We start from the raw sequence: 19,566 nt of genomic DNA on the forward strand, positions 1-19,566 counted from the left end.
CCATGTATAGAGTTACTTATTTTCAAATTGATTACTTCCTTCCTTTCTTCGGAAGATTCCCTCATCCTTTTTTTGTATCAAGATGGAGTAGTAGAAAGCCAAAAACTTTCTTTCCCAAAAGTTAATCACTTCTAAAAATGTAACCCCTTCAATTCAAATAAGATTCCTCTTCTGCCTTACGAGCTGCCAAGACGAGCATCGCAGTGGTCGACCAAATAAGGTGATCATTCCAGAAACAGTGAAGAAAAATCTCACTGATTGATCATTAACTGAAAGTGTGCGAGCTAGTAGACTTAGTGGGAATTTCAAAAAGTGCGGTGTATCGAATAAAACTTGGACCTGAGGAAGCTTTGTGCAAGATGGGTGCCGCGTTTGCTCACACTCGAGCAAAAACAGTGTCGTGAAGATGTTTCAGTTGAGTTTTTAGCGAAGTTTCACAGCAACACGGAATTCTTGCGTCATTTTATAGCGATGGATGAAACGTGGGTCCTTTACTTCACATCCGTGGGCTAATTTTGATTGACTATCCTGAAAAGGTACTGCACCAGCAGTCAGGGCCGTAGCGAAAAGAAAAACCAAGGGGGGAAGGAATCCACATTTTCCCAACTCCACCAGCAAAATTTCCCAACTTTCGAAGAAATGAAAGCCGAGGGATTAATTACTACTATAATATATTAATTTTCTTAGCTATCTGAAGATTGGCTGAATGCTTATGCCCGTTAGGTTATGTACAAACAAAAATGAATTTTGCTAATTATAAAAATGATACTGGGAATTATTTTACTTTGGACCAAGGTCCTTGGTCTTCCACCATATCCTAAATGTATAGGAATATTCAATACAAATGAATGGAAACAACACTTGAATAATATTCTGCTTATTGTTTTTTACTATTATTTTTCTATCTTAACGGCCCAAAATTTCCCTACTTTTCCAAGTCGAATGAACAGCGAAAGGTTGAAAATTTTGTAAAATTGTCACTTCAACTGTAAAACTGTTCTCTTACTTGGGAGAAATTTAATTTTTTTGAAGTTTTCAAACAACTCAGAATTACAAAGTATGGGATCTCCAAGTTATGCATGTTGGGAAATCCCAACCTTGTCCTGGTTCTTTCCCTTTCCTCTTCCTTTCTTTTCTCTAGTTTTTTTAATTTTTATTAATTTTTTTACTATTATTTTTTTCTATCTTCATTTCCCAACTTTTTCCCAAGGCGAAAAAGGGAGGCTCTCCCCTATAGCGATGGCCCTGCCAGCAGTGTTTTGATGAAACACAAAGCACAAATCCATCATCACAGTGACCAAAATTAACGAATTGAATTGAGGCTCCCTGAATTACTTTCTGTTCCCAAACTAAACAAAATGACTAATTGGTCAAAAATCACTTAGATGTTTCTATTAAGGACTCAATGGATATTTGCATATTCAAAAAAAATTGAGGAAATATTTCATTGAAAGAAACAGCTACACCGTTGACAAGTCCTGATAGCTACTCTCGATAAATAATTTTTAATCATCCTTAAATGTACAGATCAGCATCTGTCATGTTTTGTTGTTTCATATCAAATCTTTTTTACTTTAGTCATACATAGATACTTTCCTTGTTAGTGTATGTCAATCCTTATCGTAATGATTTCATACTGTTCATCAAGTGAAATAAATATTATTATTGATGAATATGAAAATCACTACGCCACGGATTCTGTTATATAATAGTTTCAGAGAGACTTTCGATATACAACTGAATATTGGAACATTTTATTTTAATCAAGTCATAATCTCATTTTCAACATTTCTATCATTTATGACTTTCAATCCAGTCAAGAAATTTTGAAACTCTGGTGTAAACTGTAGGATATTCTTTCTGCGCACAATCATGGCCCCTGGACACGATTCCATACTGCACCCCATCAACGATTAGGGGTCCACCAGAATCACCCTGGAACAAAATCATTTCAAATCATCATCAAATGAAAAATAATAATTCTTTGCAAAAATTTCAAGAAGGCACGGATATGTTTTGATGCAGTGGAATGCATGCACAACCAAATGATCTTTCCATCTTTCGGAAAACAATCCACAGTTTCAACATGAACTATGACACATTACATACAGGGAGGGGAAAACAAAATTAAGTAATAGCTAACTTGTTTTCACCCCCTCGCCACCAGCCACCCCTCAAACGGCAACCCCCTACTTGTGATACCTTATCTGGAAGCCCTTAAGGGGCTTCATAACATAAAGTCGATGATTTCCGATAATTGAAAATCGAATTCCGTCAGAGTATCATTCCTCGAACTGAGCTGAAGCATACAACAAACAACAGGTTTGTCGTCGCCCCATCTGCCTGTGAACAAGGTAACCAACTGCAAATCCAAACAGCCCGCGAACGGTCTGCAATTGTATTGCCAACAGCATGTGCAGGAATAACTACACTGTCACCTACCGGATATAATCCAACGCCCTTCGTGGTATTAACCAGGGGAGTAGTTGTTTTTTGATAGGTGGCAGTCCATTAACCTACTGTGTAGGAAGTTGATACTGGCCTGAACGAATTGTTCTTAGATAATTTGATTTATAGCCAGTCTTCAAGTATGCCCACATATGTGAAAGAATTCATTAATTGTCTGTTTCTGTAGTTGTAATATCAAATTGTTATATTTTTTTCAAAATCTAACTATTTTGCCTGAATTGATAATTTGTCTAACCATTTATCTATCTAATTTATTGTATCATAATAGTTTTCACCAAAATTAACCATTTAGCTAATTCAGTTCTGTAATCACCTATCGTTATATGAAATATGTTGTGGTTGTATCAGTCAAACTGATGAAGCCCCCGTGTAGCGAAACTCATCTTGAAAATTCTATAATCATCATCATGGATAGTACAAAATCAATTGTTGTCCATTGTCAAATGAATGGAGATCGTATCCACAATGAGGAAAGTGATTATTGATAAGTAATACTACGAGTGATATTTGAATTATACTCACGTGACAAGCTCCCTTTTGTCCATTCCTATATCCAGCACAAAACTCAATGTCAGTGTCTACAAATATACCTATAGTTTTATTGTCGTAATCTTCCAAACACTCTGCATCATCAAAAACGCTCACGTCTAACTTTCGTAGATCATTTGTTATGCTCCCGTCCTGTGGAAAAACGATCGTCAATTCACATGTCACATTCTTCAAGAAACTATTATAAATTATATTCTCAACTGGGATTTTCACTTAATTTTGTTAGGTTTTCAAAAAAAGGTTCACGTGCTTGTTTTGACTGTATCCAGTATTGAAAAAGCCATCGAAAGTAACTTTTCCACTTTTATACAACGATTTACTTAGGAGGAAAATTCATAGCAAAACACTGCAAAAAAACGAGAACGTTTACTTCCACAACTATACGGGGTGCTTCCTAATTGTTATGAAGGAACTTTTGCAATGTTAGTTTCAATTATAAGAAATTCATCAATAGAGATATTCTAAAGTTCTTTGAGACTGAAGATGAACAGTTATCTGATGGTTGGTTCATTATATGAGTTCAGAAATTTCTAGGCTTTTCTATTCTCCGCGTTGGACCAATATAAAAGATGATACAAGAACAACAAGTTCTTGCACAGTAATGTATTCATCGTATGGCAATTCCTACACAGTAGTTATGAAATATCATAAATATCCTTACACTTATTTGGTTGGAATTTGCAACAGTTATTTGAAGTAATGAGGCGCTTATTTACGTCCAGCTAAAAATTTCGAGCGAAAAAAATGCCACTGACCTTTTTTGATGGTTTTTATTTTTAAATTAGGCAACTAAAAATATAACTTTTTTGTCCTTGTGTTTTCTTCATATCAAGCTTTATTTTCGGGAAAAAATACTTTCAAAAACTATCCATGGACAACAAAAAATGAAAACCAACAATTTCGACCTTAAAGTAAATGAGCAAAATGTCCACCTTCTGATAAAATAAACAACTGCAATCGATTCGTCATTGATTGTCTTACACGTTCAAAACTACCTGGAGGTTGACATTGCAGTTGTCAGTTATTCGATTCCTCAGGTCATTCACATCTAGTACAGGAGTTTCATGAACAAGAGTCTCAAAATGAGCCCGTAACTAGATTCATATCAGAACTGTGAGTAGGTCAATTTTGTGGTCCTGCTCGTCCAGTCCAGTGATTAGGGTAGGTGATCTCGAGATGCTGACGAGAAAGAACATTGAAACGAAGCCACATGTTGCCTCTCACAAGTACCGGCACTTCTAACAAAATGGGTGAATTATCTCGCAAAAAGTCCGTGTAGGATTCACCTGTTAATCTTGCTGATAGAAAAGTCGGGCCAAGCAGGTAGTCATCAATCATCACTACCCAAATGTTCAGCAGAATGTGTTGCTGACTTTGTGAAACGTCATTGTGAAAGTCGATGCTATCATCTTGGGAAAAACTTGCTTCGTCGGTAAATAATATTTGGTAAAAAATTATTATTGTGTGCCATCGTATGAATCAACCACTTGCAAAACATTATTTTTGGGTGAAAATCCCGAGGTAGTAGATCTTGGATCCGCTGTATGTAATATGGGTATAGTAGGTTTCTTTTTAGAACTGTCTCTACGGTTTATGACCTAACTGGTACCATTTGAACGATCTTCTATCGCATCAAGTATAACTTCTTCTAGTTCAGGCGTTGTTACAGTTTCTAGTCTTCCACCACCAGCATTTTTATCAAAAATCCCAGTTCTTAATGTTCCAGCACGTGGAATTACTCTGTTAAGATATCTGTCCTGGTGAATTATTTCGCATTTCCATCATATACTTATCCATAAAAAAGTGAATATCAGCCATTTCAGCGTTAGTAAAATCATTCATGATGAAATATCTGCTAATTGACAACTACGACTCTCACTGACATGACTAGACTTTCACTGACAGTTGGTTAGCTGGTTTATAAAGGTGTTCATGAAATGCAACAGTAGCTTCAATTTTTATAATTGAAAACGGAACTAGATATGAAGAAAATACAAGTGATGAAAAAGTTAAAATAAAAACTACAGCATCAAATGAGTGGCGTATTTTACCCAATTTTGTTGGCTTTGCTACCTACTGAAACTCCACTAAACCTAATAATTCCAATCTAGTTAGGGCTAAATACACAGTATCTTAGAAATGAAGCACCAACGAATTCATCAATGATCTTCATAAGAAAATAGAATTTCAAATCTTACTCCGCTATCGCCCCAACCAACCACAATGCCCGTTTTGTTGACTGGTGTACCATCACTAGCTTTGGGTAGCTGGACCGGTCGAGCAATTTCACTGAACGGAATGGGTGTTTCCAGCTGAAAAATATGAAAATATGATTTGAGTATGATATTCAAAAGCATCCTTGAAAGCAAACATGCAAAAATGTTTATGCTCAGAGTCTGACTCGCCCAAAATGTTGAAAGTATATCCTAGGACCATTACAGAAAAATATAAAAGACATTTGGAACAGTTGATATTCGGGCTTCTCATTATTAAGATGGCTGCCAACTTCAGCTGGTTCATTTGTCTGTGTATAAACTGCAGCATGAAACTTGCTTTTTAATTTTAGGGAAGGGTGGAAGGTTGATAGTCAACTACACTGGAAGTGATGACGAATTTGTTCAAGAGGCACTGGCTTTTGAATTCAAAAAAAATTGAGAATGCCACAAGAATATCGATGGAAAATCTTCCGAAAAGTGGTTTGAAAATATCTTACCGAAACTCAATAACAACTATATTGTTTTGAAAGGGTTATATTTTTAAGAGTGATTAATTTTTTGGGAAATTTTTTTTTGTATCAGATGGAGTAGTAGAAAGCCAAAAACTTCCTTTCCCAAAAAACTATATTGTTGTATTATATAATGCTTCGTATCATTCTAAAGTCTATCCAAATCCAAGATAGAGTAAAACAAAACAAAACCGAAGCGTGATGTTCACGTGATCGCCCAGTGTCAGATGGAAAGGGCAGCGTTCATTGGTGAACTCGCCTTTTTGGTACGAGTTCGGTACCAGCACAGGGTTGTAATCAGTCGTTTGGGTGTTTGTGTGGCGTGCGTTATAGTATATTGTTTAAAATTGTTTTCCAAGATGTCCAGTACAGACACTGCTGATGATACTGTGAGCTATCCTCTGAGTCCATCCAGGAAACGATCCAAAAAAAGACATTGGAGTGTTGAGATGAAATAAGTGATTTTAAATGTGTTCAAGAAAGAGATGGAAGAAATTGAGACATCGACTGTCGACGAAGTTAGATCGAAAGTTTCCGATAAAATTGGAGTGTGTTGCGCTTCGATTTACAACGATTCACGGGAATATAAACAAAATCATACATTTTCCAAACTGAATACAAATCAGAATCGTCAAACCATTATAAAATCAATAGATGATGCTGATAAACATGCAATCAGGAGGAAAGTGCATGAGTACTTTTTCAGAAATGAAATACCCACGATAGACAAGGTACTCACAGAAATAAATGAAGATGTTTTATTCCCAAGTTTTAAGCGGTCAACATTCCATAAAGTATTGAAACATTTCAATTTTGTATGGAAAAAACGAGGGCGCAATAGTTTATTATTGGATAGAGAGGAAATTGTGTTATGGAGGAGAGAGTATTAGACCAAAATTAAATATTATAGGGAACAACAGAGAACAATTCATTATATGGATGGAACCTGGGTTAATGCTGGCCATACTACCCCTAAATTATGGGTCGATGAACTGTGACCTCATGTAGGAGGGCCTTTCTAGATGGACTATCCACCGGATTAACAAATCCATCAGGTAAGCTCATATTTATACTAAGACCAGCTTCAATCTCAATATATAAAAAGTAACCCTCGTATTTGTTTTATTCACGTACATACCTCTTGATAATTTCAGGTAAAGGAAAACGGCTTATTATTTGTCACATCAGCAATGAGAATGGGTTTGTTGCTGAAGGGCTGTGGTGTTTCAAGTCGAAGAAAACTGAAGATTATCACGAAGAAATGAACGGTGAATCTCTAGAACAGTGGTTTTCCAAAGTTCTACCCCATCTGGAGGATAATGCTGAGATTGTAATGGACAATGCACCTTATCATTCGCGACGGTTAGAGAAGATTCCGACAACGTCTTCAAAGAAGGTTGAAATCCAAAATTGGCTGCGATCAAAGAATATTAGCTTTGAAGACTCAATGCTAAGAGTACAGCTACCAAAAATTGTCAAGGAGCGCAAGCTTGAATATCAAAAATATATAGTCGATGAGATGGCAGCAGGCCAAAACAAAATTGTCCTTCGCTTGCCTCCATACCACTGCGAGCTCAATCCCATCGAGTTGATATGTGCGGATGTGAAGAATTTTGTAGCTCAGCATAACACCACGTTCAAATTTGCAGATCTCAAAGTACTTTTTGATGAGGCTTTGAAAAGAGTCACAGCGGAGAAATGGGAGAAGTGTGTTCGGATTGTGATATCGGAAGTCGAGACAGAGATGTGGAAGCTTGATAACATAATAGAGGCACAAATCGAGCCACTATTAGTTGAATAATTTTGATTAATATTCCTTTTGATTTTACATAAAATAAAAATTATCAATAAAGAAATAATTACGTCTCTTTTCATATAATGCTTGAGTGCGCTGTGAAAAATCCAATGAAAATCTTTTTATATTACTCATTTCATCTGCATTTTTCCCGTTAAACTGCAAAACTTGTGCATTTCACTCGTTATTATAAAAAAAATTCCTAAGTATGATATAGCATTTGCGATCAACGAGATGTTGGTTCTGAATACGACCCTGGCCAATTCTTGGGATTTTCAATATCACGTGCGTAGGGCATGTCAATGTTTACATCCACTCTATCTTGAATTTGAATTTGCTATAGGAAGCCAGAAAAATGTCAGCTGCAGCATCAAGGTAATCTGATATTGAACAGTGACTGCATTCTAAATGTATTAAATTGAAGAGACATTACTGAAAGTATAGTTTTTTGCAATAGTTGATGAGCACAGAAAAATATGATAAATATTGATGGAATGGCTTGGGAATAAAATAAAATCGTTTTAAAGCTACAACCATATTACTGCAAACTTAATCCCATTGAGTTAATTTGGGCTGATATGAGAAATTTTATTAAGGAGCATAATACTACATTTAAATTTGCTGACATGAAAACATCTTCAATATTATAATTGCTACCAACACGTCAGATTAACGAAGAAAATAGTTCGATGCAGCAAAAAGTGGAGCAAAAAATGTGGAAATTAAACAATATTATCGAGCAACAAATTGTACAATTTGTGACAAATGTGAAGGATAGTGACACGTCTTCTGCTGAACTAGAATGGCAACTCGATATAAATATTTGTATTTTTTTTCACTTCGAAGAACAAAGTTGCTATTCTCGTATTTATTTTCAAAAACTTAATCATCAATTTTTAACCCAAGTAATTGAATAAATTCATAGCGACCAACACACACTTTCACATGTCATAGAATCTTCAAAACTGTTCAAAAATAATGTACCGCACTCAGTGGTATATACAACTTCATAAACATACTGATGAAAGTCTTGACAAACATTTTGATTTTTATTTTTGATTTTATACCAACAGATTATTCATGATATATGGTCTTTTGCGAATGATTTCTTTATATACCCTTTTGTTGAGCTGAAATAAAAATTTGTTTTGTTATGGAGCCCGTCATTCAAGTGGAGTAATTTTTATATTTTTAGGGTAGTTGTTATGCATATTTCTCAAAACACAAACAAATTCATGAAAAAAAACTAAAGACATTTTTCATTTCCTTATGGATTCTGCAGTGTTGTTTCCCTGCCGGTGATGCCATTCCTCTACCTACCTAGTTACTGAAGTCGGCTGTGGTCATTAAGATTCATTTCTTATTGTTTTTTCAAGGACAAAGAAAGTAGAATTCATTTAGAAAAACGTTCTCAGAAAGTTTATTCCACATAAACGCACTTCTCCATATGAAAGAGTTCTTAAACAGTGAAGTTCAAGGTGTACTGAGTTGAACCTCAAAACGATGAACAGCCACAGTCCGTCGCGTATTTCAAGTGTGCCGAGCATCGAAAGTTGCTGAAGTGTATCATTATTTTTCCTCACCTTCAATAAACCGATATCGTAGTGAAGGGGAGACATATCCTTAAACTTCTCGTGTCGAATATACTTGATTATATGAATTTTATCGCCCTTGTACATGTTTGAGTTTCCATATCGGATGTATGAGTCGTCTGTTATCACCCTGAAATATACAGAAGTATTAGAAATTGATTATCGAGGGGAGTCAGTTATCACGTTTCAAATACTGTTTTCAACCATATCCCTCTACCGCCCGTTTTTTTTCAAGGGAAGAAAAATTCGAAACTAATTTTTTTTTATTAAAAGATTAATTTCTTGAAGTCCTGAGTATACAAAAAAGTTTTCACCCCCCTTACAAGTTTGTGGGGGGTACGTTACTTGAAAGTAACACTGAGCGTTAATGGGTATGGAATAGCATGAAACAGTTCGAGTTAGGTGTTATACATAAATGTACATTACACTTTACACAATACATTTTAGGTGACCCGTTACAGTGTGGATATTTACATCTTCCCCTTTTTTCAGTAAAAGTTGGCCAATGACCAATTTGATCCTTACGAGTATCTTCCGTTGGCATTGTAGCTACTTTTCCTCTTTTCTTTTTATTATCTATTTCTTTCTCAACAATAAATGAATTTGGTCTTCCTCGTTTTTTCGAATCAACTTGTGCTCCACTGGAGCAAAGAGTACTGGCTAGATCAATCTTGAATTGAAGTAATGACATCTGTTCTTTTTGTGATATATTGCATCTTTTGCAATCTCGTCGATATAAAAGCCAAGCGTTCACTACGCACAGGTCCATGAGGTGAAAATATATTTTGTGGTACCATTTTTTACTCCGAATTGAAGTTCTATAGAGAGTAATGAGGGAATCAACCAAGTCAACTCCTCTCATGAATTGATTGTAAATGCAGACAGCTTGTGGGCACAAAACATCAATTTTGGAGTTGGTCTTTTTATCCCATCTCTTCACTCCTTTAGTGGGATGAATGCCAACAAAGCTACTCAGTAAATGAACTGGCTTATTATCATACCATTTTATGGCCCTTAGATCAACTCCATCTATTCATGCTCTTTTTTCTTCCATAGTTCCCCTTCCTTTCTTCTTCATATCTTCATCAGAAGAAAATGAACAACCTGCCAAACGATTATAGCGAACAGTTCCCAAACTTGGGATTCCCAATTTGAATAATTCTACTTGAAGCTTGATACTATTGAGCCAATTATCATAATATAATTTATGGTACATGTTTCTGGGGATTATTTTTGCCAATCGCATTACTACATTACCACTTACACCCACATCTACTAGTGTTTGATCAAGTTCTTCTTTGCCAGCATATAATTCCCAGTTGTATACAACACCATCAGAACCACACAAGACAAATGCTTTATATCCCCACTTTCTGGGCTTAGCCTTCATATATTGCTTCAAACAATGTCTACCTTTGAAAGGAATCATCTGTTCATCAACACTAAGCTTTTCGGTCATCGGAATATTATTGAAATTTTTCACAAGTTTGTTGATAAATGGACGCAATTTGAATAATTTATCATTATTATTATCCTGCAGCAAATCATTATTATTGAAATGGAGTTTTGATTTTATTTGTTCCCAACGATTACGAGACATTGTTTCAGTTACTTTTGTTACATGACACTCTTTTTGCCAAAACATGCGAGTTTGTGGTAGGCCATAAACTGACATGCAGAATGTTATTCCAATAAACCTCTCTAGCTCCTCCACGGTCATCGAAAGTGGTTTATTGGGATCGCACTGGCAAGAAAACAGATTACTCTGTTCAACTATGAATTCTAATAGTTCACCATTGACAAATTTTCTAAAATAATGCATAGGAGTATAGGGAACATCGGGAGCCAGTGGTAATTCTCCTTTCCATGGTGCAATGGATTGTATTGTTTGTGTTTTTTTTCTGCTTTCCACAGTACTGTAATCTTTTTGGGACCTTTTCCCCTTTTCAATTGGTTTGATACATCATTGAGAGGCAAATCGTCTTCGTCAGCTTGATTATTTTCATCTTCAGCAGGAGAAATATAATGAGCTAGGGGGGTATCATCTTCAGAAGACCAATCATATTGATGGCCAGGGTCATCCAAAATATTTCCTATTGGAATATGTTCATCACTACTATCATCTAACATGGAGTCTTCAGAATTCTCAGCATTTCGTATAATTCTAGTTAGTATTTCTGGATAATTATCTTTTGCGTTTCTTCCATAAAAAGTGATAGGGTTCATTGCTGAAAATATCAATGTCAATTCATATTGGTCCACTGTGACTTTGAAGTAACATACCTGTTTCTGGGTAAATTCCTAACTATTCATCTTATATCAATGATTATTATAATGGTAAACTGATTTTGAGGCATCAACTTCTACCACACGTATTTTTATTACACCTTTCACACAGTAATTTACAGTAGTTTAGGCCATATAAACCTTCACTAATGAAGCAGCCATGATACAATTGTCAATGTGTCAAATCTCATCATTATTTCAATTAATATCTTATAGATGGCGGTAAAATATAGAAGTGAAATCGTCTATATGTTACTCTGGAGTAACAATGAGCTTTCATTGGACTTTGAGATGGAAATGAAGACAAATCATGATAAAATATAGTACGTTACTCTGAAGTAACACAGGGCCATAGAGGGATATTAGAGAAAATAAGTCGAGACATACAGTGACAATTGGAAAACTTACAATGGCTATATCTGAGCAACCAAATACAATGTAAGAAATCGCTGAGAAAAACTTCCATAATTGGGAGTGAGAAACGAAATGATGTAATAGTTAACTCGTTCCCACTTACCTCGTTGTCCAGTCATGTCAACTCTATATTCTTGAAGGGCAACCCCCTTCTTGTGATACCTCATCTAAAAGCTCTTCAATGGTACCCTACAATGCTGCATTCGATGTAGTAAGTTCTGGTTCATTGAATAAAACACTAATTATTTAAATTGAAATTTGATTTTTTCAATTAATAATTTGAAAAATGTATTTGAAAGAAATTTATTACATTCTCAACAGGATGGAAAAACTTCTCATTATGTAGTTTTAGTTACACAATGGTAAGATAATAATTATTTTCTTATTAGTCAGTGGGCTATGCTTGAAAACAGGCAGTAAACAAATCTAAAGAAATGAACATCAAATGTATTGGAAATTGCATATGCATGAAATTTTCTGTGAAGATTCCTGCACTGACGACTGCCACCGTTCGTGGTATTAGCCAGTGGAGTAGTTGTTTTCTGATAGGCGTCAGTCAATTCAACCTACTGTGTGGGTATATCCGAGACTGGCTTGAACATCTGAAGTTCATTTATTCAGACTGGATAATAAGTATGCTAATCAATGGATAAGAAGAATAGGTCCTATTCAATGGTTTCCTATATCTATGGACCAATCTCTTCCTGATTTTTTCCTATGGGACAACCTCAAATCTGTTGTTTTTAAGAAGCAACCTGACTCAATACAGCAATTGAAGGCAAGTATAATCCAAGAATGCCAAGCTATTTCCAGAGAAACATTTGCCAATGTACGTCAAGAGTTTGGAAATAGACTCTATTGTTGTCTTGAAGAAGATGGAAATCAATTTGAACATTTTCTAAATCAATAAAGAATTTTTTTTTAATGAATCAAAAACTACTACATCGAATGTAGCTTTGTAAGATACCTAACTTTGGGAAGCATTTTGAGGAGCTTTCATATTAGGTATCCCAAGTAGGAGGTTGTCATTCAAGGCTATAAAGTAGGGGTAGCTGGGGACGAGAGGGTAAGTGAAAACAAGTCAGCTATCATATCTTTATTTTCCCCCTCCCTATTATGGAAGTTATTTTCAGTGGTTTCATAGATTTAATTTGGTTGCTCAGACACAGCCAATATAAGATTCAATAAGATGCAATAAAACTCCAAAGTTACTTTATGTTTACTGCAAAGTTGATGCCAGTATGGAAAAAATTAAAATTGGTTGAAAATGTTCCTTTTTCCTGACGCACACGCAGTTGTTTTTTTGAGGCCGATTATATTCTTTTTTTTTCTGCTGCGTGTAGGCTAACTCATATCGAGTTTGGTAGATGTATAATTCAAACCACTTACCTATAGAGACAGTGTCCCGCTGTCAATATAGTATATTCATCAAGAATCGAACCACCACAAGCAAAACCATCCCAGTCATATACTTCTACCTGAAATATAATTCAATGAAACATGTGGCTGGGCCTATTTTTAAAAGTCAAGCGACTTTTTATCTGAAAATTTGTATTTACAAGAAGTTGACCGACTCATATAGAACCCCCTGTATTTGGTGGTTTCAACTTCTTTTCCAATACTAATGTGACTCAATGCAGACTCATCTGTACGGAGGCTATTCGAAAAATGAGGAGAATGTTCAAATTTTGAGGGCACGTACATTCGACTAGAGATTTTTAATTTTCTCATGTTGGTATAGTCGTCTCGAACGTATGTCCACATCTTTAGTTATTTAGCATATTCAGTTTGTTGGTGAGAGGCATAAAATTCAAAAGTGTTTCGCGAATTTCTGCTATCGAAAAAAAAGAATCAGAGAATTTATATGAAATCTTGTGTCAAAAATTAAATTAAGTGCTCAAAACACTTGCAATATTATACGGTGATTGTAATCTGAGTCAGAAACATGTTTACAAGTGGTACAAGCTTTTCATAGAAGATCGAGGAGATGTCAATGAGTCAATAACTGATGAAAATGTTGGGAAAGTGAAGAAAATTGTTATGGAGAATCGTCGAACCACTATTAGAGAAGTTGCTAAGGATGTCAGCATATCAATTGGCTCATGCCATGCAATTTTATTGAAAATTTTGGGCATGAAGCGTGTGGCAGCAAAGATAGAAATTGATGAATAAATGAATATTTTTTTAAGAAAAATTAAAACTCACCTAATTTTTTGAACAGACAGCGTATCTAAGATGTACAACTTTTGAGATAATTAGTGGATGAGAATAGAATTGTCAAATTTTTCACAGCTTCTTTTATTCCTGCATTCGTAAAATTTCATATATTCAAGAAAAACAGGCCGTTTTCTCTAGCTAATCTAACTATTGCTATTTCGGAAACGATGAGATTTATGAAATGGCTGGAATTGGAAGAAAGTTTTCAGGAACTAGAATACCTAATATCTTTCATTTTTGAAATTTTCGTCGAAAACTAGCACTGTCGAATCTTGTTTTTTATCTCAAAAGCCTCCATTTTGAATGATATAGAGAAAAGTCAGGAGAACTCCCAAAATTGTTATGATCTGATATAAACCAATTTGCAATGTGACGTTCCGTTCATTGGATTTCATTAACAACTTCACCAGATCAAATACGGATCGCTAGTTTTCTTATTTAATCAATTTTTTTTAGCCGCTGATATAAAAACAAACTCAGTTATGAATTGGAGGAGTTATATTTTTACGAGTGATTAATTTTTTGGAAAGAAAGTTTTTAGCTTTCTCCTACTCCATCTTGATACAAAAAAGGGGATGAGGGAATCTTCCAAACATTAGTATATACCAGTGAGGGTGACAGTGTTCCATGTAAGTGCAATTTATTACCATTCATTCAAAGTAGAACTCATGTGAATGATATCTGATTTTCATTCCACAACGAATGTTTGAAATACAAACTGAGTAGAGAAAAGTATCATCTGTATAATTCAGTGTTCATCTAGAAGTATTGGTTTCGAAAGAATTTTTTTCTTTCGTTTAATTCAATGTTTATATGAAAGTAGCTGTTTCAGGAGAAGTTTCTTTCAGTTTTTGTCTGAAAGTTACTTCTTTGCATTATCTACACATCCATGTATAGAGTTACTTATTTTCAACTTGATTACTTCCTTCCTTTCTTTGGAAGATTCTCTCATCCTTTTTTTGTATCAGAAACCCAAAAACTCAGTTATGTATTGCAGTACATGTGTTATATTGAAAAAATAAAGTTTATGATGAAATCTAATGAATGAAACGTCGTATTGCAAAATGGTTCATATCAGATTATCAGTATATCAGCTGTATTGAAAATTCTTCCTTTTTTATATCATTCGAAATGGGGCAGTAGAGCCACAAAATGAAATTCGATAATTCCAGTTCTTGTCAAATATTTGAAAAAATAATTGATATACTCGATCTGAAAATAGCTATTTATGGTACCAGTGTCAAATGTTTTATTTTGTGAGTGAAAAAGTTTTCGAAACGAGCGTAGTGAGTTGAGCAATTTTACAATCAAAATAAAACTCACTTTTAACACAAGTTACACATACAAAGTTTTTTGTACAAAGTTTTTTGTTGCTAACAACAAAACGTTGTTGTTACCGGAGCCAAAAGAATATACAGGTTACTGATTCAGAAGGTCTTTTGCTTCTTTGCTAGCAGAATCAGGAGCAAATATAATGGATATTAAGAAGCACGGATGATGGAAGTCTACAACAGTAGCTGAGGGTTACATCGATCAAGCTATTCCTTATAAAAAAGCTTTTGCTGAAAGAATAATCTCAACAGCTAGCTCCAGCGTTACAGCATCCTCCTCTTCAATTCTAGAATTAAATGTTAATGCCCATGAAATTGTCAACTCAGATAGTTCATATATATTACAAGGCTTTTCAACATCGCGAGGATATCAGCAGTTGTTCTAATTGTATTTCTCATATAAATGTTCATAAATAATAATAATAAATCAATTAATGTATATAATACATTTGTAACAGATTTAATTGTAACTATAGCTATTGTTTCTAATAAAACTTTCTTGAAAATTAATAATTATGTTTTGTTTATTGCTGTTTGGTGTAAAAAAATCGTGTTAAAAATATTTTCAACACGCTACTTTATAAACATCATCTTTCGATACTCTTGACAACCATTAAAAATGTCACTTTTGATGACAGTTGTACAAAAATGATTATTCCAGTTTCCCAAAATAGGGAACTTTTCTCCCATTCAACTAACCTGGTAGGTTTTACCGCTTCCGAAGTAGCTATAGTGGGATTAGCTATTATAAAAACACGGCCTGTATGATTGCCGTACGAGTAATATCAGCAATAAGTGGAAAAAACCGTGAACAATGGTTTCAAAACACTTTTAATGTTAGTATGCATAGCATTGCTCTAACCTTGAGAAAAATGGTGAATTGAAAACCAAAAAGAAGTTCAATTTGAAATGACTTACTATATACGGAAAATTTTTTATATCAGCTGGGTCTCCTCCAATTATTCCTAGATTCCTGGCATCTGCAATGGAAAACGGTATATGCTTTGAATTCCCATCTTACATACATAAATGGTTTCTATTCTTGAATGAAATTATTTGAACGAAAATTAGATTCATGAATCATTTTCAATCTTGAAGGTCACCGTGAAGTTTCCTCACGAAATCAAAGTGATCTCTATTCGAAGTTATTAGATAACTATTCAGCACAATGTACGCGACTATCATAGACGTGATGAAATTTTCAACTGATATGGATAAACTCAAACGAAAGCGAGTAGTTCCTACAAACTTGTCAAATGAAAAATATATTGAAGAACTGAAATTATTCAACGGATTTTTTCATTCACTTACTGACTATTGTCACCAGCAGAACCGAAAAGAGTGGGTACCACATTTTGTTTGAAGCACTTTCTTAGTACAGGTTACTTTATATATACTCTGTCTCTATGGGATATTATCTAAACCGCCACTTGAATGTAGTGATCACTTATTGATAGCTAATTGATATCTGAATCCATGATGATTTTTGTCTGACGCAATTCACAGGCCAACAAAAAACATATTTGTGAAAGCTTTTTGAAGAAATTCACCTGAATTTCATGTATTTTTGTATGCTGAAACCGTATTTCATAACAGTTTTTTTATCACTCTCCAATTTTTCGCACTATGATATCGATTTATTACTTGACAAAAAAAATAGGCAAAATTTTATATATTATACAAATTTAGTAAATCACAGTTTTACAAATACTTTATATTTTCGCATACAATCATATTTGATTACTCAAATTATCGTATAAAATGCTTTCATTATAGTATTTTTTTTATTCCCCTTCCTTTTCTCCATAAAATTTCTTGCGTAGCTTTTTCACCTGAGAATAACATTTTGTTATTCTCTGTGAAGTGTCTGTCTGTCTGTGAAGTAGGACAAGTGAGTGTAGGCCTACAGCACTTAGGCCACTTGTGACCCATTGTACATCCTCCCGAGGAGTTTCCTCCTAGGTCATCGTCCATCCTGCCATTCCAGGAAGGTGGACAGGTCACTAGGATCCATCTCCTTTATATCGGCAGGTGTTAGCCAAGACTCGCCGAACACACACTCATTTATTGACGATAACACCAGGCACTCACATATGACATGCCTGACAGTTCCATCTTCCTGTTTACACATCCTGCATAGAGGTGTTCCCACTAGCCTCATATTATGAAGGTGTTTTCTAAGTTGACAGTGACCAGTCATAAAACCTACTGTCAAGCGTAGATTTTTCCTGGTCATCGCCAGATATTTCTTCGGCTCCAGCTTCCCAGAATCGCCCAGGGTGATCCTCTCAAGATTGCATCCTTTGGTTTCATCCCATCTCTTTAGAGATTGATCACGGGGGTAACATTTGGCTAGTTCCGCAATTGTCGAAGTCATCAGGCCGTAGGTGCCACTGAATCCTTAAATTCTTAGTCCAGCCGCTTCCTATGCAAAAGAGTCAGCAATACGATTATCTTCATCCCTGTCATGCCCTTCAACCCACCTCAGGATAATGTTATTATTTACCGAGGCTCTGGCTGAATTTTAGTGATACTAGCCCTGAGGTAACACGTTGTCTGTTCAAGGCTAATATGGCTTATCTGCAAGCAGTGCAGATTGTTATGTTTTTGCCAGAAATTCCTTTCCTGGTTATTTCTTTTGTGGCGATTGAGATACCAGCCAGTTCTGTTTGAACCACGCTGACATGTTTCCCATTCCCCACTCAATCCTCAGGCGCAATGATCTGGATTAAACTCCAAATCCTGAGTCTTCTTTGGTTCTGGAGCCGTCTATATACAGGGTGTTACTAAATAAGTGTGAAACATAGAAACAAAATAGGATCTTTCATATAAAGAAATTTCATTGGAGCATCCCTTGTTAAGATACAGCCCCTTAAAGGGGGTACTTAAAATTTGTATAACAATTTTTTCACAGGCACTAAAAAATTTACAATATTGAAATTAACCTGACGTTTTGTACTACCAATAAACACTCAGCCAGAAATTTATTTGGTTTACCTCATGGCTGTAAGGGGTGGAAAACAAACGCAACCCATAAAATTTATTTCCAATGTAACATTTTGTCTTATTATTTATTTACTATTTAAAAATTTATTTCCGATAGCCTGTTTGATTCTAAACAAAAAATGTCTCTCGAGTTTTTTGACCAAAATAAACCAGTTCGCAGCAAAAAATTATTTTACGAACAACTACAGAGATATATCTTCATAAATGCGAAAATATGAAACTAATCTCTGACATTAAAAATAAAATAAATACAACAATAAAAATTAATTGGCGCTCCGGGGCGACTTCATTGATTCCAGTGGCGCATTTGCTTTTTCAGCTGCAGGAAAACCCGGAAAAACCTGCAGCACCACATCATCTGAAGATCTTGATCTAACAATGTCCTCTCTCTCATAAAACAAAATGTAGGTTGTCTCCAGAGGCTCCAATAAATTCAATGCATCGCCAAAACACTTCGTGACACGACTATCGTCAAACTTAAACCAGTCCGTTTCTTCTTTGACCAAGGCGTAATAATGACCACATTCAACGCCAGAACCACAGTGAACAATGACTGCATGAATATTATAACAGTGGTCTGCTAGGTTGAAATGTTCATCTATTTAGAACCTTCCAAAGAGTTTCTTGCTTCCGTTAGAGGTTGAGTCTTGTTTGAATATCATCAATGTTATTATTAGATTGACTGGTGCCTCAGCTATACTTGTTTCCTTATAACAGTCAGTTATTTTGGCGCATGTTTGACAATACAGTTGATTATCACCTGTTAAAAATTCCATTTTCAGATGATTTAACAATAAGCTTTGCACGGACTGGTAATTAGTCGTATTAGGAAAAGCTAGATGAAGTTCCAGAAATTCACATAAGTTTTCAGTACTTCTTGAACATTTACCACAAAGTAAACAAGTGAGGATTTTTCCAGCAAAAGATTTACAAACACAAGACGAGATGGGTTGTACGGAATCATTCAGTCCAGAGCGGCTGGGAGTATTGATTTTGCTATTGTTTTGCTCACGAAGAGTATTCAACAAGAACCCCAAGAATTCGGAACAATCCTCTTGTTGTCCTAACGAGTATCTAGTGGACTTCAAAGACCCCAGGAAATCGGTTGGAGGAACAGATGATACCTTCTTATGAAACTGCAGCTGAATGAACAGTTGTTTGAGTTTGATGAATAAGCAGGAA

At 35.2% G+C, this 19,566-nt stretch overlaps 1 protein-coding gene across 1 annotated transcript; it reads right to left on the reverse strand.

The window, feature by feature from the left end:
• Window positions 1–1,738: 1,738 nt before the first annotated feature.
• LOC111506881 (trypsin-3) lies at window positions 1,739–16,787 on the reverse strand. Its single transcript, XM_074177483.1, has 7 exons — window positions 16,690–16,787; window positions 16,297–16,358; window positions 13,220–13,308; window positions 9,122–9,260; window positions 5,217–5,330; window positions 2,992–3,150; window positions 1,739–1,935 (listed from the first exon to the last, which is right to left on the reverse strand). Exons 1-7 carry the CDS (start codon window positions 16,730–16,732, stop codon window positions 1,795–1,797), a joined length of 747 nt encoding a protein of 248 aa, XP_074033584.1. The 5' UTR covers window positions 16,733–16,787; the 3' UTR covers window positions 1,739–1,794.
• Window positions 16,788–19,566: the final 2,779 nt, after the last annotated feature.

This window comes from Leptinotarsa decemlineata, unplaced genomic scaffold, assembly GCF_025532065.1.
Source record: "Leptinotarsa decemlineata unplaced genomic scaffold, Ldec_3_MD MMD2_tig00002974_RagTag_RagTag, whole genome shotgun sequence".
Lineage (NCBI taxonomy): Eukaryota > Metazoa > Arthropoda > Insecta > Coleoptera > Chrysomelidae > Leptinotarsa > Leptinotarsa decemlineata.